This window comes from Taudactylus pleione, unplaced genomic scaffold (genome assembly GCF_031769625.1).
Source record: "Taudactylus pleione unplaced genomic scaffold, aTauple2 ptg000129l, whole genome shotgun sequence".
Lineage (NCBI taxonomy): Eukaryota > Metazoa > Chordata > Amphibia > Anura > Myobatrachidae > Taudactylus > Taudactylus pleione.
In genome coordinates this window covers 6297724-6325000 of record NW_028284531.1, presented here as the reverse complement: position 1 = coordinate 6325000, position 27277 = coordinate 6297724, and the positions used below count along the sequence as shown (strand labels likewise).

The following is a 27277-nucleotide window of genomic DNA, read 5'->3' as shown; positions in this document are numbered from 1 at the left end:
TGTCTGGAGTCAGATGCAGAATGCAATTAGCTAAAGATTAATGGGGGGCATCCACTAGACGATTTTATCCCTGTCCAACCTCTTAACGATTTTCCCTTGAAGTTTCCCTTGAAATATGATCTTCCACTCTGAACAATTTGCAAAGGATTTGCAAAAGATTTGCAAAGGATTTGCAAAAGATTTGCAAACGATTTGCAAAAGATCTGCAAACGATTTGCAAAAGATCTAACAATAAACTATGTTGTTTTAATCTGTAATTGAGAGCTTTCAGCTATAGTGGGCAGACAGTGGTTCATCGTTTGATCGTTCAGCATGAACGATGTGTAAACGATGTGTAAACGATGTGTAAACGATTTGTAAGCAATCAAGTGAAATTGACCTGCATGTTCAGTCGATGGAGGAGACGATCAAACGACCAGCGGGAGCGCGCATCGTACATCGTTAGAAACAATTACTGCACGATTTGCAAACGATGTTCAAACGATGTTTGAACGATTATCGAACGATTTTGTCATTATCGTTCAATCGTTCAACTTTATCGTCTAGTGGATACCCCCCTTTAGTCAGATACAAAATGCAGTTGGTAATGCAAATATCTGGAGACTGAGTCAGAGGGATGCAACTGTAAGAAAAACAGGAAGCAACTGAAGCCAGCTGCCAGGGTACTGATCTTTAGGAGAAGAGTGTTGTTCTGGCCATGAGCTTAGCGCCATAGCAGGGCACTCACCATTAGTAGAAAAAGGGGTTTTAATTACTCTCATACATGAAGTCGACGTGTCGGTCAGGACTGACCTTTGTCAAGACAGAAGATTACACACTTAGCAGCCAAAGAAACCCATGGGTTTCAATACTTATTTTACCCACTATATATATAATAAAACAAAGATGACATAAATCCACTATACTCAGTAAAAAATTATCTAAATAAAATAGAACGCCTACCTTGTCTTACTGAATTATATTATATTGGATAGGGGTTGTCAATTGCAAATGCAGTTTCACAAAATTTCAGATTTTCAAATTCATATATAAAACAAATTTCTGTGATTTGTTTTTTTTAAATTCGATCTCATCATCAATGTCACATTTACCATAACCATAACGGTCATAACATAGTCTGTAATGTTTTAAGAGATGAAGACCTAACATTATGTCCAGCAATCTGCATTATGATTTCAGATTTGTTTGCAAGTCTGAAATAATAGTGTATATTGCATATTGTTTGAGGCCATATTACATTAGACAGACAATGGTTTTTTTTTTTTTTTCATTTCCAAATATTTGAAAATCCCAGTAAATGATAACTGTAGTAGGAAGTGGTTAGCTACATGTAGCATATGTTTTTTTTCCATACTGCTTCTGGTTGGTTGAAACATTCATAAACTATGAATACTGCACAGGCATTTTTAAAGAGAATGTTGATCTGTTCCATTCTATAAAACCACCTCAGTTGTAATTGGGACAAATTATATAGCAGCTTAAGCTATCCAGGTCCAAGGAGGAACACAGAGCTGTCCATCTTTCCGACATCACTAGTTAGGGATGCTGGTTTATTGCTAATCATATAAAATAAAGTGTTCTGTGGATAAAGACAAAGGACTACATAACTTCTACAGAACCTATCTTCATTAACAGGGGCTTACACGGTCAGGATCCTTTAGTTTATTGGTTTGGAAATTCTGTCAATTTTAACTAAATACATTTATTTATCTTTCTTCTTCCGCTCTTTTCAGTCATGTAATTGCATAATCTGGCGGAGTTGTTTAATCTATTTGGCCTGGTATACATCACAGTTTTCCTGAGGTCACTGCATGGGATGCAATCGTATCCAGAGAGAGCAGCACTGTGATATACACAAAAGCAACACACACAAAAAACTTGCAGTAGTTTGATGTTTTATCTTATAATAACTGATAACTATTATTCAATATAATTGAAACACAAAATGAAATCACTTCAATGATCATTAGGAAAACTTAATTTCAAATAAACTACATTACAAATTTTAGAAGCAGCTTCAGAATTTTGTAACCTCTGTAAAGACACACGGTCACAGTATAGTGATTTCATATAGACACAGAACATTGAACTCTTTGGTGGATTCTAATAGCCATAGAATTTACTGCAGGGAATGCATTATTCCATATGCATGTGGCATTTGTTTAGAAATGCTTTGTGAAATGGACAATTAATGTCTAATGTTATTTGTCAATTTTTAAGAAATGTGTAAATATAAGAATTATTTGAAAAAGGCTAAAAGAATATTTAAATAAGAAAGCATTAAGAAAGAAAAGAGACAAAATATGCGGTTGCCCGTATTATATATTAAGTACTACATTGTTACAATATATTGTAGTGTGAGTTCTTACCTTTGACAAAATTGATTGTTCCTGCACTTAGAAGTTCTGATAAAAGCACTGGATAGAAACTTTTATGGCACACAATCATAAACTCAAATTCAAGAAAAAGCTTATTGATAAACAACATTTTTGGTTTCTCTATTTGGAAGAGAATGTGTAAATAGTTTCATGATCCAATCCTGGAAATTGCCTCATGTAGTTGACCATGGATGAAGCAGCTCTCACGCAGGTCCACACTGGATTTTAAAAGTTTGGCCTTGTGATTTGTATATTGTCAGTGCTAGGCTAAATACACAGGGGATTGTAGCCTTTTGAAATAGTTTGATAGATCTGTTGGTGTAAAAGTTATTTGGGGTAACCGTACGTCTTTTCACTTGCCACAGCCAGTTTATATAGTAGCATCTATGATATTTTTATGCAGTTTTGTAACACAAAATCTATTTCCATTACCTAGTGTGTGGGAGGAGGCAAGATTTCTAAGTAGTATGATAGGACATTAAAGGTTAATGTGCTGTGGAATTCCTGTAAGTTTCAATGCATTTAAAAATTCTGATGGATAAATTACTGCTTCATGCGGGTCCATAACATTGTCTAATAGTAAAGCAGTTAGCTTCAGTATAATTATGTAGCTGGACCTCTACATTGGACATCTGTGGGTGTTAAAGGTATTTTACACTGAATATGAGGTGTAGTAATGAGTTGAACTTATTCAGTGACACCAAGTACATTTTGTGGATGGCAGTTTGACTTGCTATAATGTTGTGGAACACATTAATGTAAACCCCAGTAATATTAATCGTCACATCTTATTTCTGAAAATAAGATCCATCATAAAAGAAAATTAAAACGTATTCCTTGAATGACCTAAATATGTATTAAATAGCGCATTCACAACGTTCATGCAACGTAACACTCTACATATAAACTATAAGAGACTACAGATGCTGGACATTTGTGGTACTGACATCACTGACACTGGTGGAATGGGTCAGAGCGGAACGCTATTTGCGCTCTCACTCGGTCAGAAAAAGGGGCCGGCTATATTTATTAAATTGAGCGCTCGCTCTTTGCGGTCTGTTGACGCCTCTATGTCTGAGCGAGCGAACGAAACATGCGCTCGCTATTTTGTAAAGACGCCCCCTGGCCGCTCGCATCCTACGTCATCTCCGCTATTTATTTGATTAATCGAGTACATCGAAAGGCGTATGAACTGCTCGCAGTGCTTGTGGTTGGATTTTCCTACCGCAATCATGCGAACAGTTCAGGCTAAGAAACAACCAAGTGACGTGGGCGATGACGCTGCTTTGTTAATTATGCACACCCTTAAAAACGCCCGTTTTGACCGTTTGGCACGCCTGCGTTCGGATCTCCACTCCCCGTTTTCAAGCACCTTCCCCTGTTACCACCCACAAACGCCTCATCCTGTCACTCAAATTAGCAGACACTCGCTATTTGGCGAGCACTCGATTTCCGATCGCACTGACTGGTTGGCGCATGCGCATTACGACCCATATGCATGCGCAGTTGTGCGAACATCGCTCGGAGCGAACGAGCGGCCGCTTACGAGCGGCTCTGAATCAGGCCCAGAGTTCAGACTGTCAGTAACTGTAATGTGGCTGCTACTAATGCTGGGCATGCACTATACAATTACCTGTCTGATATCTGTCTGGTTGGAATGAAAACCTGGTAATGTATGGGAGCAAATGACAATCGACCATTCGCAAACACTGGAAAACAGACAAAAATGGTCATTCAGATAAATTGGTTAAATCAAACAAAATGTAACCAATTTGAACCAATTTCCAATATTTGGGACCATATGGTCGAAATGTAATTTGCTCCCATACATTACCAGGTTTTAATTTCAACCAGCCAGATTGGACAGATAAATGTATAGTGTATACTCAGCATTAGTAATGGTGTTTTGTGGTTACTCCTTTCATTAGCAACAATCTACAGACGGTGTTATGAAACAGTACGGTCACCCAGAGGCGTATCTATAATGGGTGCACACCCTGCACCCATATTTTTTATACTAACCTCTCCGATGTCCGACGTCAGCTGTAGCAGTGCTACACAAAACCCCTGGAAAATGGCCGTGGTGGCCATTTTTCCGGCGTGTTGCGCATGCACAGAAGGGAAATCGCCAAGAAAGTGGCTGCTGCGCCATTTTCCCAGTGACCTGTGCATGCGCAGTAGACTCTGGGCACAAACTAGTGCCCAGAGTCTACTGCATCATCAGTGCGCCGCCGGCGGCCAGGAAGAGAGGAGGAGGTCCCGGACGGGAAATGAACACGGGCCCTCTCATCTCTTAATACGCCCCTGCGGCCACCTAACAGCCTACATAACTGGCCCAGAAGTGGTAGCTTTGATCACCCATTAAATATCAACCGTAATATATTATAGATGTGTACTTGTAGTATAAGTATTTAGAAAAATTTATTTTTTTGTATAAGTGTACATAAAACAAGGAAAACAGATATTTAATCAAACATTGATGTATTCATACCCTGGCATACAGGAGTTGCCTTATCTTTCTAAGTTACCTACAGTGCCTTCCTCTGCCAAAAAAGAGATGGATTGGTCCATTCCACCACCTTCTGTGCCAATGTAACGCTCACATTTTGCGCAGGTTTCTGCAAGTTCAACCTAAAAAGAAAAATGCATAGTATAAAAACATACGATTATGCATGATTTGCTGAACATGAATCAAATGTCAAACAGTCATATAAAGACGAAAAAACTTCAGAAATCCCAGAAAATTAAGCCGCAACAAAACCTGTAATCACACTACGGAGAAATAGGCTGTGTGATCAGCGGGGATGCACCAACTCCAGGTTTAAGTAAGATTTGAGTTTGACCAGACACTTAGGATCTGGACAACTACTGTAAATAAATTTTGTAAATTTATTGTGCAGGAAATATACAGTACTTATTTATTGCAGATGACAGACTGTTATTGCTTCCAAAATGCACAATTACAAACAATACTACAAAACTTAAGTCTCGCTTACTTTAATATGCAGATTAAGGCTTGTTATCTAGCATAACTTTATGGAAAATTATACTTAATAGTATTGATTTGTGATTTATGGACCTGTTTATCAAAAAGCAGCGTTAATGTTGATTTTACATCACAGCTAATTACAGAGAAAAAAAATCTATTCTCGCTGACATTTGCCAATAAAAAATCGTTGAGTCAAGTATGTAATACTAAACTAGAAGTATTCATTTGTCTTGGGTCAATAGTGATCTACAAAAAGTTCATGCTGGATTTACAAAAATGCTTTTCAGACAATTCATAATGTGGCCAATCCAAAACTTTGTGCCATTTAAATTAAATATTCCCTCTCACTGTCTACTGTAAAATACTTGATCATATTGATGTTTTTTAGGGCCTTGTTATGCTACAAGTGTTTGCAGCTAATCTGTGGGGAAGTGCAACCAATTTTACAATAGTGGAAGTCTGAATATTGTCGGTAAAGTATCAGAACCAGGGGCAGAACTATGGGAGACAATGGAGGCGCCTGCCGCCGGGCTCCAGCACAGAAGGGGCACCTCCTCCATTGGCCACAGTATATTCACCCCACTTAAGGCTATTCTATATGTGTTTTTGTGCATATGTGATAGATAGATAGATAGTAAGATAGACAGATATGAGATAGATAGATAGATAGATATGCACCATATATAATTTCCCTTTTGTTTTAGGGGGCAGCAAATTATAGCTTACCTCCGGGCGTCTGGGATGAACTTACGCCACTGATCAGAACAGCAACAGTTATGCTTCTTTTGCTCCTAAAAGAGATTATGTTTATCTCTCATAGCCTTACTTGTCTACTAATTTTGGAGAGTGCTCCCTGACTCCTGGCGCAGGAAGCAGTGAAGTGGATGGGGTGGATGTAAGCATCAATGATGCAATTTGCTGCATACAGTGGCATATTGGCCTCACCACCGCTGCGCGATGCAATGATAACGTGAATCTTATAGCCACACACCCTGTTCTTGCCCCTTAGAGATATAAATATTGGCAAGAATGCTCCCAGCCTTGCATAACGGTCTCCACAATGATGCTCAAATCATATCAAACTTACAGTAACTAAATCAAAATACGATTCTGCAAATATCAAACACTACTGTATTTAAGTGTACTCCAAGGAAAATTAACAATTTGTCAAGAACCCATAGTTTATAGGGACTGTAACCTCATACAGTGTTTTTTTTATTTTTCTTGCAACACTGCACTACCTTACACAAAGAACAGTATATACCAAACATAGGACCTCATTTATCAACAAGTGATATTCTTGTTATTACTCGTCACTAATCTTAAATAGTGCTCCAACCAATCAACTCCTAACTGTCATTATTCAAACACGTGACAGTTAGGAGCTGACTGGTTGGAGCACCATTTAAGATTAGTAACGAGTGATAACAAGAATATCACTCGTTGATAAATGAGGCCCTTAGTTTTATGCTGTCCCTCTATGCAAATACAGCATTGTACCCGCTGCCTCTTTGTCTAATCAGATTTGTTAATATTTCATACTTCTGTTCATTTCTGATCCTTGCCACCCCCTCTTTTCAATGACATCATGACCTGAACTCAATTGTCTCAAACAATTTCATAGCATAGTTCAAGTGAAGTGAAACAATGGCATCTCCACTGAATGGTGAGCTCTGCAAGCAGGCTTAATAGCACCGTCATGGAAAGCCGGTACAGTCCCAAGAGAATATATTTCTATATTCATTTATTAAAGATTACAACAGACAAATACAAAGTGAAAAACAAAGGGTAAGATTCCCTTGAACAAAGTAGCAAAGTGAGAGTGAAAAGGACATTTAGTCCGGAACCTCCACCCACACTTTGTGGTTTCTGCCCAGTTTCCAAGCCAACTAATGTGCAAGAAGCAGTAACAATTAAGTACGAAGCTTGACACAAAAGCTAATAATTACAGTCTCTATTGCCAACGAAATACAATCTTGGATTCTAAATCCATTATGCAATAATATTTTGTCTGACAAGATATGTGGTCCCCACAGTCTTTTAGGTAAAACCCCAAGCAGTTAACAGCTGGCTTATGTGGTTACCATACAACTTAGTATATAGGAAGAGCAGGCATTAAGCCATGATGTTGTGCCGAAAGAAATTAATTAATATTCTATTCCATCAATCCATAAAATCTATTGAAATTTTATATATATATATATATACACATACATACATACATACATACATACACACACACACATACATATATATACACATACATATATATTAAATGACAATTATTGGTTTGCACAAAGTTTGCTGCTTCAGTGTTTTTAGACATTTGTGGCAAAGGCTTTTATTGATAATTACATTAAGTTTATGCAAAGAGTCAATATTTGCAGTGTTGATCCTTCTTTTTCAAGACCTCTGCAATTCGCCCGAGCATGCGGTCAATCAAATTCTGGGCCACATACTGACTGATGGCCGCCCATTCTTGCCTAATCAATGCTGTGGAGTTTGTCAGAATTTGTGGGTTTTTGTTTGTCCACTCGCCTCTTGGGGATTGACCACAAGTTCTCAATGGGATTAAGGTCTGGGGAGTTTCCTGGCCATTGACTCAAAATTTAGATGTTTTGTTCCCCGAGCCACTTAGTTATCACTTTTACCTTATGGCAAGGTGCTCCATCATGCTGGAAAAGGCATTGTTCATCACCAAACTGTTCATGGATGGTTGGGAGAAGTTGCGCTTGGAGGATATTTTGGAACTACTCTTTATTCATGGCTGTTGTCTTAGGCAAAATTGTGAGTGATCCCACTCCCTTGGCTGAAAAAGCTACCCCACTCAAGAATGGTCTCAGGATGCTTTACTGTTGGCATGACACAGGACAAAGACTTTTGGAGGATGGCCTGGTGTCAAGAAGGGCAGCAAAGAAGCCACTTCTCTCCAGGAAAAAAATCAGGGACACACTGATATTCTGCAAAAGGTACAGGGATTGGACTGCTGAGGACTGGGGTAAAGTTATCTTCTCTGATGAATCCCCTTTCAGATTGTTTGGGGCATCTGGAAAAATGCTTGTCCGGAGAAGGAAAGGTTAGCGCTACCATCAGTCCTGTGTCATGCCAACCCGTGCAAATTTTGACACAGAGGGAGTGTGTCCTCATTTGTATGACTACCGCTGAATGCAATAGTCATGCAATGTGTAGTGGATGGAGTGAAATTTCGTTTCTAAATGAATCATCACTGACTGGCTGGGGTCTCTGCAAATCCAGTCGCCAGGGGTAAAATCTTAGTCACCATGGTGACCGGGATTGTGATGAGCCCTGGTAATTCTTAACCAAGAGGATTTAATTATAGTATTCTTAGGACAATAATTATTTGTACAGATGTGTCCTCTTGCATCCTTGCCGCTCGGGCTGCAAACATGCGTACGCATTGCAACATGCGATTTGCCGCTAATTTGGCATGGTACGCCATGCCGCACACTGCGTTTGCACCATATAATCCTATGGGTTGCAGGTGCAAATGCAGCGCATGTACCTATTCACGGACGCATGACTCGATCCATACATGGCACAATTTGCCGCACAAGCGGCAAAGATGCAACTGGACATATCTGTAGGTTGTATATCTGTGATACTTACCAACTTTCCATGCCGGGAGAAACCCAGGGAGGCGATTCTGGGGGCAGCTGATGGATGCAGGGTCTGACTATTAATGTCATTATGCCCTAAAATTATGCTATTATCATAGAATCACAGAAAGGTTAGTGACAGGCGCCTATTGCAGTGGAAGAATTTACCTTAGTTTGCAGCCAAGGAAAAAATAGTGGCTTCCCAACAAACCCACTGAATTTTTGTAGTAATAGGTTATTTCTCCGATGTTAATTTGGGTGTTTTGAAACCATCATAGAAACACGCCATACTGACCCATCCCCTTCCCCACAGACCTGCAATTCCCAGCATTTTTCTCCATATCCTGCCCACTTCACTAGGAAGTGGGCAGGATGTCGGAAGACCACCCACTCTTCTGGTAGCCCAGGGAACTCTCTGCAAAATCGGGAGACTCCCAGAGGTTCCAGGATAGTAGGTAAGTATAATGGTAACCTCTGATTGTGATACTCTCACTATGTTATCCAGCATCACACTACCAAAAGACAGAAGTATAAACAAATAAATGTTCAAGACGCATTGAACTCCTTAACCTCTTAACTGGTATGTCGCATGGGATGTGACAGCAGCCAGATGGGCTTCAGTTGACACGGTTACATGCCATGTCCCTGGCTTTTAAAAAGGAAAATCATTCTGTACAGGTGCAGAATGGATTTCCTCTGGCTCTCTGGGCCCCCAGACAGTGATGTAGCAGTATCTGACCGTTGACATCACTGCCTCAATTGCGCCCCAGTATGTTGTGTGAACGGCATTCTGGAAGGCATGCGCTTGGTATAAAAGTGCGAAGAGGGGAACTTAGTTTTCCCCTGTGCACTATTTGGTTAATCACAGCCAGTGTAGTGCTCAGCTGCAGCAGGCGAGATTGATCATCAGTCTACCCTGACCCACACTCTGCATGTAGGGGAGGGGTAATACCCCATGGGGTTGGGGGGGGGGTAATACCCAAGAGGGTCTCTACTTGCACTGGAAGTGGGGGATGGATGCTAATGCTAAATTAAAATAATTTGACACTGGGGCTTGGGGGGAAAGGGGTAAAATATCATAGTAAACAAAATTACATCGGTCACAAAGGAGGAGGGGTGCCAAAAAACAGGGGTGGGAAGGTTATACAACAAGGTTTCTTTTGCCATTAAGGGGGAGGGGATAATTTTAACGGGATCTGTTGCCAATGTGGGGTGAGAGGTAATTTTACAATGGTGGTCTATGGACACAAAGTGGTTAATAAGGGTGAATATAAAAAGACTCTTAGAAAATACGGTACCATCCATGATATAAACAGATACACACTATTTGAAGTTGTAATACTTCTCCTGAGGAATTGCACAGTGCACCACACATTATCTGATATTAATGGGTGAAAGTTTATAAGCAGAATGATGGGGGACAATGTATGTAGTATAAATTCAATCAGTTCAATGTTATCTAGGTAAAATGGCTTATGATGTCACATGTCCATAAACACCTCACAATACAAGTGACCAATCTACTGCAATCACTATAAACAAACATACCTGTTTTTTTCGATAAAAAAATATGTCAGTATAGCAGTTTCCATACTCAGAACAAGGATTCAGACACTTATTTTACCAAGTTTATTAATTTCTGTTATTATTTCACTGATTGCATCTAGTTACAAAAAGAATGCAAATCATGCCAATAAAAAGGTGCCAGTACTGCGTACACCTAACTACCATTTGAAAAAAAAAAAAAAAAAACATACTTGACCCAGTGGAGCCTGCAAGGGACCACACACAGGCCCTCATTCAGAGGCGGTCGGAGGATGCAAGCGGTCGCTCAGAAACTGGGCGGCCACTTGCATCCTGACCTGCCGCCTCTGTTTCGGTCGCTAGGCTGTGGGTTTACACCCACAGCTCTAACGACCGCTAGGGTGAATGTTGCGATGGTCATAGACCATCGCAACCATCGGGGCTTCCGACGAGACCCTAGGGTAGGGTCTCACTTGTCGTAAGCCCCGGAGAGCTTCTGGCTCTGTCAGAGCCGGAAGCTCCACTGACATCACTAGTGATGTCAGTGGGGCCTCCCCCAAACGGCAGGCGTTCCCATGGGAACGCCTCAGTTTGGGCTGCCACCCCCCCCGGCCCGCCTTCCAAACGGGGTGAGCTGTCAATCAACATCGACAACTCGCCCCCTTTGGAAAGAGACCCGCTACGACCGGCGCTGTCGGTCGTAGCGGGTCTCACGCATGCGCACGAAGGAGCCGGCTCCCTCGTGCGCATGCGCACTGGACAAACATCGAGGCGGCCGTGCGGTCGTAGACCGTACGGCCGCCTCTGAATGAAGCCCACAATCCTTAATCCAACATTTGGGGTTTTTACACTGATTTACACTGGTATATGATGCTGAAAGATTAACACTCAAGATAATTTTATTCATCATCATGTCAGTGTTAGAGGATGTCAAAATCTACATCTAAAAACACTTCTAATTGTAATGTTCCCGAAGTACAACTTTAAGAACATTAGTTTAAACTCTAAATTGCCAAGAAGTGTACAACTGAAGTACAAAATTAGGAATGTGGGATAGTATTGGCTATATGGGAAAGTAAGCTGCATCACTACACAAGACCATTCAAATCCATCCTAGACATTGCCTTAAACATATTTTAATATGCATCATTATGAACTTACACATTATTTTCTAAAGTGTTTACTGACAGCTTTTGACTGTGGTGACCATAATACACAAAAAGCCTCAACCCTTAGCTTCATGAATTAAATGTGCATGTATGCGATACGTTTAGGAAGCCGGTGGCCGCAATTCCGACCGCCGGCTTCCCGAATCCTCTATCCCGCCTAGGGTTAAATGACAGGCGTCTAAAATCTAGACGCCTGTCATTTTCCCGACGCCGTGAGACAGGCGTCCGGCCTAACCCCGATCGAAGGGATGCCGGGCGCCGTGAGCGGACAGCCGCAGGGGGGAGGGTTAGGCACCCCCCCGGGAGGGTTAGGCTAGGGGGAGGGAGGGTTAGGCACCCCCGGAGGGGACTTAGGGTTAGGCACCCCCCAGGGGGACTTATGTTTAGGCAGCAGGGAAGGGGGGGGTTAGGGTTAGGCACTTGGGGGGGGGAGGTTAGGGTTAGGCACCCCAAAGGAGGGTTAGGGGGATTGGTTAGGTTAGTAAGTACTTACCTTAGGGACGATCGGGATTTCCAGCGCTGTCGGGCTTCTGCTGCCGGGTTCTGCTCTTTTGTCGGGCTGCCACAGCCGGGAATCGAAATGCCGGTCATGCGGCAGCCGGCTTTTCATACAGAATGCGCATGTATAATGGTAGCTTGGAACAGAGTTTCCAGATAACTGACTTACCACAATTTGAGGCACCATGCCTAAAATAGACTCATTTAAAAATTACTTCTGGCTTAACTAGCATGCGGTGCAAGATGAATTCGCATCAAGACACAACTGATAAAATGTGATTTTTAGGTAAGAGGCCAAGAAAGGGTACAAAAGAGATGGGATTGTGGGGGAGGAAGTGAATGTAAACTGAAAAAAAATACTGTACACATGGACAAAGCACTTGCAGGTAGAGAGAGCGCCACTGGAAAAATTATACAACAAGCCAAAACAACCCATACAGTCTAACTGTCTTGTTTACCATAACATTACAAACATGGGAGTCCAGCAACAGAATAGGAATACAACATCCATAATACCTTTCATATATATGCTTTGGAAATATACAAATATATGGTGTAATTGGGAATATAAATAACTTCTAAGGCTAAGCCAACTTTCATGTGCTAAGAAGTATGTATTCTCCTGAGCTGTGGGTAATCAGTCATTTACATTGTGGATAGCAGTCTCACATGTGCAGCTCAGCAACAACCTTTCATCGTAAGAGATATTTACAGAAAACAAATTGCTTTCTTTGTGCTTAAAAAAAATTGTAGATATTTTACTAATGAGCCGTGAATACATTTTCCAGGTACATAAAGCAAAAAACAAACAAAAACAAAGGAGGTGAAATGTTCATGTCTGTGGGAAAGAATCTCACGTACCACTATATTCCTATAATTGCTGACAGACAGATATGTGGTAATATTAAATAGAAATGTAACCACTTGCCTTGCGTGGTCGTATTGTTTGCAACCATGCCAGGCTGTGCCTTACCTCACATGGTTGCAAACAATGCATCCAGTCAGAAACGCACACTGGGCAGCTACCGGCTTCCCTGCACCCTCCTCCCCCAGTGTCTACTGTGCTGACGATCACTGCTCATCGAGAGAATAGCAGCCGCCGGGGAAATATCGCAATGGTCCAATCATCGATGGCCTGATATATATCGATGACTGATATGTTAAAAATCAATATTAAAGTTATGATTCAAAAAGAAAAGAAAAAGTTTTTGTTTTTTTGTAAATAAAATTGTGTTGGATAAGTTATAATTAGATGTTCTTGACCTGATTCGATCATAAAAACCCCAAGAATTTCTGAGCAATTTTTTTAAAATATATTAGCCAGTTCAGTGGTTATCGAAGAAGCCATGTCTATCTTCTCATGTAACTTTTTCTATGGAAACATGAAGAGAGTTTTCTATATTTCCACAAATTCACTACAATATCATTTAAGGGACTGAAATTGGAATGTAAACATTTTATTTAGTAATTAGACACCAATGGTAATTTAATAGACAATGCTCTCTCTGGCTTCTTGAGTCTATCAGATAAAGCAAAAAAATTGTATGCAATGGCTGCATTTCAGCTCGTGATTTTCAGTGATTATATAGGAAATTGATCTGGTCATCAGTACATCAATCTCACCAGAAGTATCAGCATAAACTGTGGTAAGTGTTTCCTATGATAGCTACGTGAAGCCATTATCAAAGAGGTAACCTGGATCTCCAAAAATGGATGTGGGGGGGATCTACTGGATAACTATTTTAGTTGTATTAAGTTGATATAAAGTATTATTTTTAACAAATGTGCTGGTATGCAACATATCTACTTGTTTGTTCCAATGCACATTTCATCTTTGTATTATAATGTACTGAGGTTTTGGACAAATGGTATCACAGTATTAGGAATAAGGGAGAGTATAATGAGCAGTTAAGCAGTGTCTTTTACATTATAGGTCAGTGGTCCCCCAACTATATAACCGTGCTTATGTAACTGCTTACAACCTAAGATACAACTGACTTACTCTTTAATTGTAGAATACACTTATGGAAATCAAATGTAGTCACAGCTTATTTACTTGAGGCCCTCAGATTCCCAATAAAGTTAAAAGTTCAGTATATTTTGACCTTGTAAGGCACACACTCTATGATAGCTAAGGGGTCTATGTACTAATAATCACAGCACTGCTGCGATTATTATGTATCCAGCTCACTGGGAATATTGTAATTTTTAATGAAAATGTCCTCGCTATGTACCATGAGGAACTCGCAGGGACTTCGGTTGCGGGAACCACTGTCCCTACGAGTTATATCCCCGGCATTTAGAAGAGGTCTTTCACAGAATTGAAAGACTTCTTCGGGGGAAGCCGTCTCTGCGCGTGCGCACAGTGTCAGCTTCCAGAGCAGGCTGTGGGCAGCGGGGGAGAGATCAAAAGATCTCTCTCCTGCACTGAGAGCCCCCATATGCTTACAGTACTTTACGCCATCCGAAGATGGTGTAAACTACCTGGGCTAAACACCGAAAAGCTTTGCTTTTTGGAGTTTAGTACATAGGGGTCAGATCCTAGTCCCCATTGACAATAATGGGGACTGCGTTCTGAAGTGCTACTTAGCACTTTGCCGGAGATTTCTGTAGCAACAATAAATAAAATTATGCAGAAACTGCAGTTTCTGCATAATTTTATGTAAAAATCAGCTTGATACATACTGTTGTGTCCACATACATCTATCCTCATGCGCTACACATAACGTGGGCGCTCCGTGTGACTCGTTAGCGCAGAGCGTCTTTTCGTGTGAATTTTTACCTTCAAATGCGTCTTTTCTCACAGCAATGTGAAGAATTGGCACAAGCAGCTTCTGCTAATTAAAATGGGTATGCAGCATGATTATGTTCTGTGAGCGACTGCGGAAGTATCTGCATGTGAAACGCTACGTTACAGTGTCAGCAGCTGTAACACTATAACGTAGCGTATCGTTTGAAGGTAAAAAGTTGCACGAAAAGAAGCTCAGTGCTACCAAGTCACGCCACAACATGGCTCGACTAGAAGGGCTATTTAGCACGCAAGGAGGCTAGATGTACCGTATGAGGACACATCTGTATGCCCCTAAATGATCAAATGCTCCTCAGTGAAATATAGCCTAAAAATATACTGCACATTTTCAGTAAAAAAATGTAATATATTACATACACATTAAAGTATGTAATGATAAGATAAGGTCATTTACAGTTATGTGTGGAGTCTGTTTCATTGAAATGATTTAAAAAAAAAAAAACCTAGGTTTTTATACAGTACTTTACAGTTGTCCAGAAAGGTAGGAAACGTCTTTCTATGATCATTACATTGAGTGGTTTGTTAAAATCGCATGACAGAAACTGACAAACTATGTAATGTCACTGGAAGTGCAAGCAGTCGCCATCTTACTTCCCCGTAAGCTCTATATTAAAACACTTTAAGTTAATGGCTACAAAAATATGCTGCCCCTTATATCTGGGATGGGAATGAGGAGTGTGGAAGCACAAGGTGAGCTCTGCTTTTTCCTCTTTAAAATGGCAATCATCATCAACATCAATTTGATGATGTTGACTGCTGCATCTTTACACGTGCCGCATCAAATGCTTACAGCATATCTTTATGTGGCCACATACAGTACTTATACAATTAAAATACACATTTTAGGCATCAGTAATTTTACTTCTACATTTGGGCCACAAAACTGGAGCTTTCTCTGAACAGAAGAACCAGGTCTAAGTACAGTATGCTAAGAACATACAGTGCCTTTCAAAAGTATTCACCCCCCTTTGCATTTTTCATGTTTTGTTGCCTCACGACCTGGAATTAAAATGGATTGTTTGAAGGTGTGCATCATTTCATTCACAGAACATGCCTACAACTGTGAAGTTGTGTTTTTTATTATATTGTGAATCAAACAACATTTAGAACAACATAACAGAAAACTTCAGCGTGCATAACTATTCACCCCCCTAAAGTCAGTATTTTGTTGAGCCACCTTTTGCCGCAATTACAGCTGCAAGTCGCTTTGGATAAGTCTCTATGAGCTTGCCACATCTTGCCCCTGGGATTTTTGCCCATTCCTCAAGGCAAAACTGCTCCAGCTCCTTCATGTTGGATGGTTTCCGCTTGTGAACAGCAATCTTCAAGTCTGACCACAGATTCTCAATTGGATTGAGATCTGGGCTTTGACTCGGCCATTCCACCACATTTAAATGTTTCCTTTTAAACCACTCAAGTGTTGCTTTAGCAGTATGCTTTGGGTCATTGTCCTGCTGGAAGGTGAACCTCCGTCCCAGTCTCAAATCACAGGCAGACTGAAACAGGTTTTCCTCAAGAATATCACTGTATTTAGCACCATCCATCTTTCCCTCAACTCGAATCAGTTTCCCAGTTCCTGCTGCTGAAAAACATCCCCACAGCATGATGCTGCAACCACCATGTTTCACTGTGGGGATGGTGTTCTTGGGGTGATGGGATGTGTTGGGTTTGCGCCAGACATAGCGTTTTCCTTGGTGGCCGAAAAGTTACATTTTAGTCTCATCTGACCAGAGCACCTTCCTCCATACATTTGGGGAGTCGCCCACATGCCTTTTGACAAACTCAAATCATGCCTTCTTATTTTTATCACTAAGTAATGGCTTTTTTCTGGCCACTCTTCCATAAAACCCAGCTCTATGGAGTGTACGGCTTATTGTAGTCACATGCACAGATACACCAGTCTCTGCTGTGGAACTCTGCAGCTCCTTCAGGGGTTACCTTTGGTCTCTGTGCTGCCTCTCTGATTAATGCCCTCCTTGCCCGGTCTGTGAGTTTTGGTGGGCGGCCTTCTCTTGGCAGGTTTGTTGTGGTATCATGTTCTTTCCATTTGATGATGATGGATTTGATGGTGCACCGGGGGATCATCAAAGATTTGGATATATTTTTATAACCCAACCCAAAATAGTACTTTTCAACAACTTTGTCCCTGACTTGTTTGGAGAGCTCCTTGGTCTTCATGGTGTGATGCTTCTTGCTTAGTGGTGTTGCAGCCTCTGGGGCCTTTCAGAAAAGGTGTGTGTTATACTGACAGATCATGTGACACTTAGATTTCAGACAGGTGGACTTCATTTCACTAATTATGTGACTTCTGAAGGTAATTGGTTGCACCAGAACTTTTGAGGGGCTTCATAGCAAAGGGGGTGATTGCATATGCACATGCCAATTTTCAGAATTTTATTTATAAAGATTCTTTTTATATATATTTTTCTCACTTCACTTCACCAAATGAGACTATTTTGTGCAGATCCATCACATAAAATTCAGATAAAAAAATAAAAATAAATTACAGGTTGTAATGTAACAAAAAAGGTAAAAAGCCAAGAGGGGTGAATACTTTTGCAAGGCACTGTAGATATATATATTTTTTAAGATGCGCCTGCTCCAATTACTTTATTCAATCTTCATTGTAAACTAATCCAAGAGATCCACAGCTACTTAAGATCATCTGAATATTCACAGGGGAGGGGGTGGGTTACAGAATGGAAGAAATAGGGTCACACAACAACAACACAGAGCAGTGATGTGAGGCTCCTTACAAACTGCTGCAGGGATTCAGAAAATACATATTATATATATATATATATATATATATACACATATATATATATACACACACACACACATACATACATACACACAGTGTAATATATATATATATTTATATATATAATAAAATCAGAAAACTCAGCACTCACCATTGTTAAATCACACACAATAATATATAAATAATGGGGTTTTGGTTCATGGATTGATCAATGCATTTAAGCCTGCAGCCCTCATCACGGGACCCCACTTCTCTGCAGGTCCTATACTATATATCATACTTATGGAAACCTGGTAGCTGCTATCACATAGTTTAAACTGAAAAAATGTTACCTGGTTTAAAGCTCACCTGCCAGCTAATGGCTTTTAAAGGCAAGGCATTCACCAAACATACTGTAGCTTCTATCATACTACCAAAAAGGCAGCTGACACAGGTTATTATAAACGAGTTTGCACATGGGGTGCATGAGAAAGCTATGATCACAAAAGGTTAATTAAAAATTAACCACATAAACAAAGTCAGAAATCCACTGCACTCGCCACTCCCAGATTTGGGGTGCAGACCTGCACTCGCCATTCCCAGGCATGGGAATATATGTGACAGACCATATATTGTAGATTTGCAATAAATAACAGGTGTGTCTGCATACTGGCCAATTATTACATACACTAATATGTCTTAGCTCATTTAAAGTTTGCAGAAGAAGAAGCCCTTGCATGATTACAACTCCTGCAGAGTAAAAACAATTAGCGATGAGTAAACACATAAATATTTATGGAATAAGCTAAACAAATCAGCTTAGTTTCAAAGAAATCAAAGGCAGAATGTCAAGTTAGCAAAGGGGCTACAGGCTGGAAGACCGCACATTTCATTATGCTGAAATTTAATCCAGTGTACACACAAATTAAGAGTGACAGCGAGCCAAATAATATGAACATAGGCATAAGGGACAGGAATAAAGTTACACTGGTTGCTATTTTGTTTTAAATCCATGTATACCGCAACAAATAAATAAAACATGGCCTCCAACTGTTGCTTACATTAGTACTTTGTAGCCTCAATTAAATATTTGAAATAAAGTGCAGGTTATAGTTGTACAGAGAGAGACAAAGCTTACATGTGCTGCAAAGTGACAGCAACGCACATTTATTAAAATAAAAATATGAGCAATACAGTAAGTACAGGGTAAGCAATGGATTGCTCTGCAGCTGTGCGGAATCTAAAACAACCAGTATTTTTTGCTTGCAGATAGAGGGCCTGATTCAGAGCCGCTCGTAAGCGGCCGCTCGTTCGCTCCGAGCGATGTTCGCACAACTGCGCATGCGTATGGGTAGTAATGCGCATGCGCCAACCAGTCACTGCGGTCGGAAATCGAGCGCTTGCAAAATAGCGAGTGCCTGCTAATTTGAGTGACAGGATGAGGCGTTTGTGGGTGGTAACAGGGGAAGGTGCTTGAAAACAGGGAGTGGAGATCCAAACGGAGGCGTGCCAAATGGTCAAAACGGGCGTTTTAAGGGTGAGCATAATTAACAAAGCAGCGTCATTGGCCACGTCACTTGGTTGTCTCTTAGCCTGAACTGTTCGCATGATTGCGGTAGGAAAATCCTACCACAAGCACTGCGAGCAGTTCAGACGCCTTTCGATGTACTCGATTAATCTAATAAATAACGGAGATGACGTAAGATGCGAGCAGCCAGGGGGCGTCTTTACAAAATAGCGAGCGCATGTTTCGTTCGCTAGCTCAGACATAGAGGCGTCAACAGACCGCAAAGAGCGAGCGCTCAATTTAAATAGCCGGCCCCTTTTTCTGAATGAGCGAGCGCAAATGGCGTCCGGCTCTGAATCAGGCCCAGAGAGCCATAGACAATCAGGTAATGGCACAGAATACATATATTTCCATGCAGACTACACACAGAGACTGAATAGCCTAAAGCTGGCCACACACTAGACCAGTGTTGGCTAACCTTGACACTCCAGCTGTTATGGAACTACATAACCCAGCATGCACTGCTACAGTTTTGCTATTAGGGCATGCTAAAACTGTGGCAGGGCATGCTGGGATATATAGTTCCACAACAGCTGGAGTGTCAAGGTTAGCCAACACTGCACTAGACCAACTTACATCCAACTAGTTGATTGGTTGGAATGAAAATCTGGTAAGGTATGAAAGCAAATGACAATCAGCAATTTGCTCCCAAATGCCGGAAAAAGGACAAAAACTGTTGTTTGAACAAATTGTTTAGATCAAACATTTAACAAACTTGTCTGACGACCATTTCATCTTTTTTCTGGCATTTAGGATCAAATTGCTGATCATCATTTACTCCCATACGTTACCAGATTTTCATTCCATCCAATCAACTAGTTGGTTGGTTGGATGAAAGTTGGTCTAGTGTGTGGCCAGCTTTAGTATTCTTAAAGATGACTGCTTCACTGCTGAGGACATACATGCTGATCAGGTGAAGTGAATAACATTGATTATCTCGTTACAATGGCACCTGTCTAGGAGTGGGATATATTAAGGCCATACATCAGCGATGGATTGCTGCGATGGGAACGGAAACGCCGATCCGCAGCTCGGAAATGCCGACCGGCAGCCATCGATGTTCCATGATCCGTCGCAGGATCGGTGAAATTCTACCTCTTAAATTTCACAGATCTGCCAATCCCGATCATTTTTTGATCATGATCGTTATATCTGTGAAATCGAACATGTTGGATTTCAGCGATCCTGCGATGCCGGGTTGCAGGATTGCTACATTGCAACGATCCGTCACAGATGTATGGGGGCCATTAGGCGGCAAGTGAACACTCAGTTCTTGAAATTAATGTTTGAAATTAAGGTTTTGGGAGCGGGAAAAATTGCCAAGCATAAGGGTCTGAGCGACTATGACAAGGGTAAAATTGTGATGGCTAGACCAGAGGTTCCCAAACTCTATCCTCAAGACACCCTAACGGTCCAGGTTATAAGAATAACCATGCTTGGGCACAGGTGACTTACTTAGTACAACAGTCAATTTGATATAACCATCTGTGCTCAGCCATGGTTAGCCTTAAAACCTTGACTGTTCGGGTGCCTTGAGGACAGAGTTTGGGAACCACTGGGCTAGATGTTTGGGTCAGAGCGTCTCCAAAACGGCAGGCCTCGTGGGGTGTATCCAGTATGCAGTAGTTAGTACTTACCAAAACTGGTCCAAGTAAGGAAAAAACTACCACAGGGTCATGGGCACCCAAGGCTCATAAATTAGCATGGGGAGCAAAAGCTAGCCAATATGGTCCTATCCTGCAGAAGAGCTATTGTAGCACAAATTGCTGAATAATGTTATTAGTGGCTTGGATAGAAAGGTGTCATTTACCTGGGGAAGAGATAGCACCAGGATGCACTATGGGAAAAAGGTAAGCCGGGAGAGGCAGTGTGATGTTCTGGGCAATATTCTGTTGGGAAACCTTGGGTCCTGGCTTTCATGTGGATGTTAATTTGACACGTACCACCTACCTAAACATTGTTGCAGACCAAGTACAGCCCTACAAAGCAACGGTATTCCCTGATGGCAGCGGAATGTTTCAGCAGGATAACGCGCACTGCCACACTGCAAAAATTGTTTAGGAATGGTTTGAGGTGTTGACAGCCTCCAAATTCCTCAGATCTCAATCCGATAGATTGTCTGTGGGATGAACTGTAAAAGCAAGTCCGAGCCATGGAGCCCCTCCTTGCAACTTATAGGACTTAAATGATCCACTGCTAACGTCTTGGTACCAGATACCACAGGACACCTTCAGAGGTCTTGTGGAAACAAAGCCTCAGCGGGTCAGAGCTACTTTGCAACACGAAGGGGTTCTACACAATATTAGGTTTTAATGTTATGGCTGATCTGTGTATATTTCCTGAAGTGTAGCACATTCACTATTTATTTAAACAGCACAGAATCTTGAGTGACAGATGCTTGCAAACTTATATTAAAGTTGAGTGGACTCATACAGTGGTATGGCAAGTAATGTCATCTAGTATGAAGACAACTAAAGAAAATCATATGCTTTTCAATTCTGCACTTTTGGTTTGTAACTAAGACTTCTGCATGTGAAACTAGAATGGAAGCAATTTTTGCTGGATTTGTGGTAAAGTATTGGGGGATTGTTCTGTGTTTGTTTCTATTGTAGGTAACCCCTCCCCTTTCTAGTACCTGCCGGTTACAAATCGATTTCCATTTTGTGTATCATTGTCTGTGAGGCATGTATTGGGCCAGTAACTGGCAGAAAGTGGTGGTTCTTGAAGTTCCGCATTGGATATAGAGACTCCCAATCCTTAAGTTGTGACCACTCTCAGCAGAAGCACTGTTCATATATTTGCAAAGAGGTGTAACTAATGCTGGTCATACTGTGAGATAAAATGGCAGTAAGACCGACAGACGTTTTATCAGACAAGCTTAAACATTCAGATATCGTGGCCATTTGTACACTGAGCTATTTAACAGTGCATGGCCACAATATCTGTGTTCCTCCCCATGTGGAGGAAACATTTCCCCGTTCCTCCTCTGTTAAGGAACAGGGGAAATGTCGGGAGGTCAGCTACGGCATACACTGCCAGATGCGGCCAACCAATTATGAAATCTGGTTAATTTCTGTTCAATTATCGTTCTGATCAGCTGATCATTGGCTGACCAGCGTAAAGCTGGATACACACTAAATGATGTGTGTACCTAGTGATGCGATGGACGGCGGCACGGGCGACGGGCTGACATATCGGGTGGCCGGTACACATTAGACGATCCGGTGACTGACTGCGCGATATGTCGGAACCAGCCGCATCCCGCTGCATGAAGTCGGCAGTCGCATTGTCAGATTTATCTGCATGCGACTGACGACCAAACGGGAGGGCACATGGCCCGACATAGTGGGTACACATTAGCCTATTTTGATGATATGGAGGCCCAATCCGTCAGATCAGGTGAAATATTGTCTAATGTGTACCCATATTATTTGATGTACACACAGAATGTCAACTTTGTTTGTACTGGCTTACTGCAGAATGCCAGGGGATAATAAAATTGTGATCCTTTAACTAAACAAATCAATAGTTCTTTTGAATTTTACATGTATTTGCCTGTATAAGAGAATCGATCAGTCCACTTAAGGTGAAACCATTTTCTACACTCACTGGATGCAGCCATTTTGTGATCAAATATTCAGCCTATCAATTTACTGGGTACTATTGACTATTTTATTTAGAAAGCTCTGACTTTCTGCAGAATTGTAAACTGTGTAAATCATGACACAAATAACATACACAATGAGTTTATAATCTAAGATGTATGGGTATTGGGGAACACGCCCTGACCAGTTAGGTGCCCTAGGCAAAGTGTTTGCTGAGGCCTCTTCCCTCTTAGCACCCATCCTATCATGAGGGCCACAGGCCTAGTATCCAACATTCTGATCCAGGGCCTAACACCTGAGTATCGCCAGGCACCCTGGTGGTCGAGGGAGGCAATAGGAGCAAAGGGTGTCCCCACTGGGATCTTACCTGCTCTGCCGCCCCTTACCCGCAGGGGTCAGTGTTGCTCCTAAGCTTGCAAAGTACCAGATCTTCTAATCTCTGCGTTGGCTTGACTCCACCGGATTCTTGACTTTCATCGGACTTAAATAGCAAGGGGGCCAGTATAAGCTTTTTTGCAAGAGCCCCCTTGCTGCCAGGGCTTTGGCGTCTCCGGTCTTCCTTCTGCTGCCTCTTCCTGTCCAGTCTTCTGCTCCTCTTCAGGAGTTCTTCCATGCCCCCACTCCGCCGTTGTACTGACCTTTCGCCAGCTCCAAATTTGAAAAGTCCTAGCTAGGATGTGTCCTCCACTGGTGCAGGGATCCAATGCCTGGTCACTTATGCCCAGGGCCAGCCCTGACAGTCAATGGCGACTGACTGGAATTTTTGTGCAGCTACTTATGATGCGTTATAGTTATAACGAGGAGAGAAAGAGGAAGTTGGGTGCACAAAACATGAACCGGTCACTGTCGAATGTTGTTAACTATCAAGTCCTTCACAGTTTATCTTCATTAACCCTTATTTCTATTGTGGTTCTGGTTTGTTTTAACCCTGCATGTGCACTCATGGTTGCATGCATGTTGCTAGAAACAGTCAAATCAATTTTTTCCCCAGTTCTGCAGCAGTTCTTGCTAAGAGTTAGGCAGTGGAGATCGCAAATGAGGAGCGGAGATTGAAGAGGAATATTAAATCAGCGCACAAAATACCTGCCTTCACTGTGTGTAGGTGACAGGTGCAGATAAACTCCAATACGTTACTGAATTGACTAGATCTCACCTGTATATTGACATAGAAAAACTGCTAGAATAAGCTCAAATGAACGGTTAAAAACTTTGTAACATTACTAGCACCCAATCTAATTTGCAATCCTCATTGCCTGAAGTTTTAACGTCCAGGAATACATACAAAATGCAGATCTATCCTATGTAAACCGCATATTAAAATGAAGTCATCTCCATCTGTTTTTAGTTTGCATGCAAAGTTCAAATTAGCCAGTTGCACATATGTTCTGAAAGATGGCAGCACGTTCCATCAGAAAAGTAAAAAATAAAAGAGAGGGATGATCTTGTAATAAATTACTCTAGTGTCATCACACCCACATAAAATGTCTCTTGTACCACATGATTTCTGACCTGATGTTATCACCCCTCACTCTTACTTAAATTGGAAGGTTTTCAGTCTGATTCATATTAGATTATGGTCTGTGATTAGTATATATACAGTTCCAAAGTACTTTGCTTACACTTGAATTGAAAAGAGCACAGCTAAACTTAACAAGCGGTTAATAGACATGGAATTTCCGCTGTGGTGGGAAGGGTGCCTAGAAATTTAGGAACACTTTATATAGGCAATAAAAAACAAAGAACAGCCAGTCTAGAGCCCTAATAATAGTTACACACTATTATATTTGTTAATCTGTTTTTGTTCAAAAAATATTGAGCCATGATAAAGAATCCTCAAATAAATTGCGCAGAAATTTGTTGAAATTGCTAAAAAATGTCAAACACAACTGAAAAAATCAAGATAAATTCATTATTTCAAAGTACCAAGGTAGATATTAAAACTATAAAACTTGCGACCCACAAGATTCAGAGAGACAGCTACCAATTCAAAATTGAAATAAACTTATAAGACTGATCAGTGTTCTTTCATTGCTTTAGAAATGATGTACAAATAAAATTGATCATGTTCCATAAAATAATACACAAAAAGTTAAATCAAAGACTCAATGAAAGTTTGAATAAAAGAACAGGCGATTAATCAACCTGCATTATAACATAAGAATTGGGCCCTCATTCAGACCCACTCGCGAGCGGCTGTCCGCTCGCAAATGGGTCGATGGTCCGCACTGCGCACGACGGAGGGAGCTCCGTCGTGCGCATGTGCGAGACCCTACGAGCGAAGGACTTTCCTTCGCTCGCAGTGTCTCATCAAAGGGGGCGTGCTGTCGATGTTGACTGACAGCACGCCCCCTTTGGTGGGCGTGCCGGGGGCATGCCTGCCAGACGGAGGCGTTCCCAAGGGAACGCCTACCGTCTGAAGCCGGCCCCACTGACATCACTAGTGATGTCAGTGGGAGTGATTTTGGCTCTGATAGAGCCAAAATCACTCCTGGCCTTGCGGTTGAAAAACTCAACCGCAGGCTTCTGCTCGCAGTTTCGATGGTCGCGATGGTCAAGACCATCGCGACCATCATCCTGCACGCTCGTATATGCTGTGGGTGGTGACCCACAGCTATACGAGCGTCCAGGAGGACGCTCCATATTAATGGAGGTGGGCCCTGATTCAGAGCGAGCGCTCTGGTCAGAGCGTCCGGCTCTGAATCAGGGCCTTGGTCCACAACACTCATTGAATTCAACACAAATATATTACCACACACTCAATGACGTACTAGTTTGTTCTAGATGTGCACTTGTGACAAATAATCATGTACGAAGGACTGGCAGCTTAAAATAAACCATTTTGCTTCTACATAGCGGATCACAAAAATAGTAAGTTGGTCTTTAGTGTAATCTACAAGGTATGTTGAGTCAGTCTTATCATGCACAAGCATCTTTCATTTACAGAACTGTACTAGCTTTGACTAAGCCCAATCTTATTTTTATTAAAAGATGGGTATTTGGAATCTATCACCCCCTTTCGAGTTTCTAAGCACTCTCTCAATGCTGTATCTTTCAAAAACGTTTTGACACACTGGGGCTTATCTGGGTTGGATGGTGCCACGTACGTGTGTGCATCTTTTGGCGGTGTAGCATGTGCAAAGTTATGCTAATATCTCGACATGCCCTTCCCTGGTGTACATCTGAGGGTCTGCACGTGGAAGGACTAAGTCGCCCACTTTGAGCCTTTTTAGATGCTGAAAAACCGCTTGGTGCGTCTTCAGATGCAACCATCAGTCACAACATAGAAACTTGCCCCAGCCTTGTGCTATGGGCCCGATTCAGAGATGGTTAGCGTACATCTCAGATGGTTTAAGATCTGCGTATGCACAGGACCCGTTCTGTGATGTGCAGAACATCTCGATCTTGCTCGCGGACCTTCCTAAGCTGCAGCATGTGTCGGCCCCGTTTTCCGGGAGGGACAAGGCCAGGATCCGTGGAAGCAGATTTCCTGGCATAACAGCTGGCCAGGACCCAGTTTGGCTGCGGTAAGACTGGCCAAAGTGGCAACCATAGCGACAGTGATCCTCGGCTGCATCCACGGTTGCAGCACTGGGATCGCAGATGTGGCAAGGAAGTGCCTGTCTTTTACATACACCTCCTGCTGCATTTGCATTTGAGAAGGACAGAACTGCACAGCTGCTTGTGTACAGCTCTGAAATTCCGTCCATCTCTGAACCAGGACCAAAGTGCAAAATCCCTGTCAGAGTACGGCTTCCAATGTGAGCGAGTAAGCATCCGAGCTAGCAACCAGTTCAGCTACACTCCCATAACACGCTCATAAGATATGCACCTGAATTGCCACCTCCCAGTCACCATCCAGCACATTTCCAAGACACTTTGGATACCATGCGTCTCATTCGCAACTGCACAGCTGGGAAGCTTGCACTGTGTGGCTCTTTAGAGCCTTAGGTGCATGCGCTGTTATAAAACACTGACCATTTGCACGAATATTGGCATTGCATGTGACAGAATCAGGCCCACTATGTGTTGTTAGTGCTTTTTCAATGTTTAGAATTTGCTAACCTAGTTTTGATTGTTCTGTTGGTTTTGCCCTTATACTGTAATACAAATTCACATCCCAGTAAATATACACCAAAATTGCTACTGCAGTTGATGTTAAGGTGCCCACACACATACCAACTTTTCATCCAATTTAGCCGATTCCGACGAATCGTGACGACAGATCATGTAAAAAATGGCCAAATTGTGAGTTTCTACTCTTGATCACGATGCCGATGCTTGTCCCCGCTCGTCGTACCTCGCATCTTCAGATCTGCCGTGCTGTAGGGCAGATTAGCCAATCTGGGATACAATGCACTGGCTGCAAGATAGATCTTAA

At 41.8% G+C, this 27277-nt stretch overlaps 1 protein-coding gene across 1 annotated transcript in view; it reads right to left on the bottom strand.

The window, feature by feature from the left end:
* GALK2 (galactokinase 2) overlaps window positions 1–27277 on the bottom strand; it is a 245251-nt gene that overhangs the window by 94781 nt on the left and 123193 nt on the right. The window contains exon 6 of the mRNA XM_088472801.1: window positions 4911–5009. Within this exon, the coding sequence (XP_088328927.1) occupies window positions 4911–5009 (99 nt within the window). The remainder of the gene's footprint in view (window positions 1–4910; window positions 5010–27277) is intronic.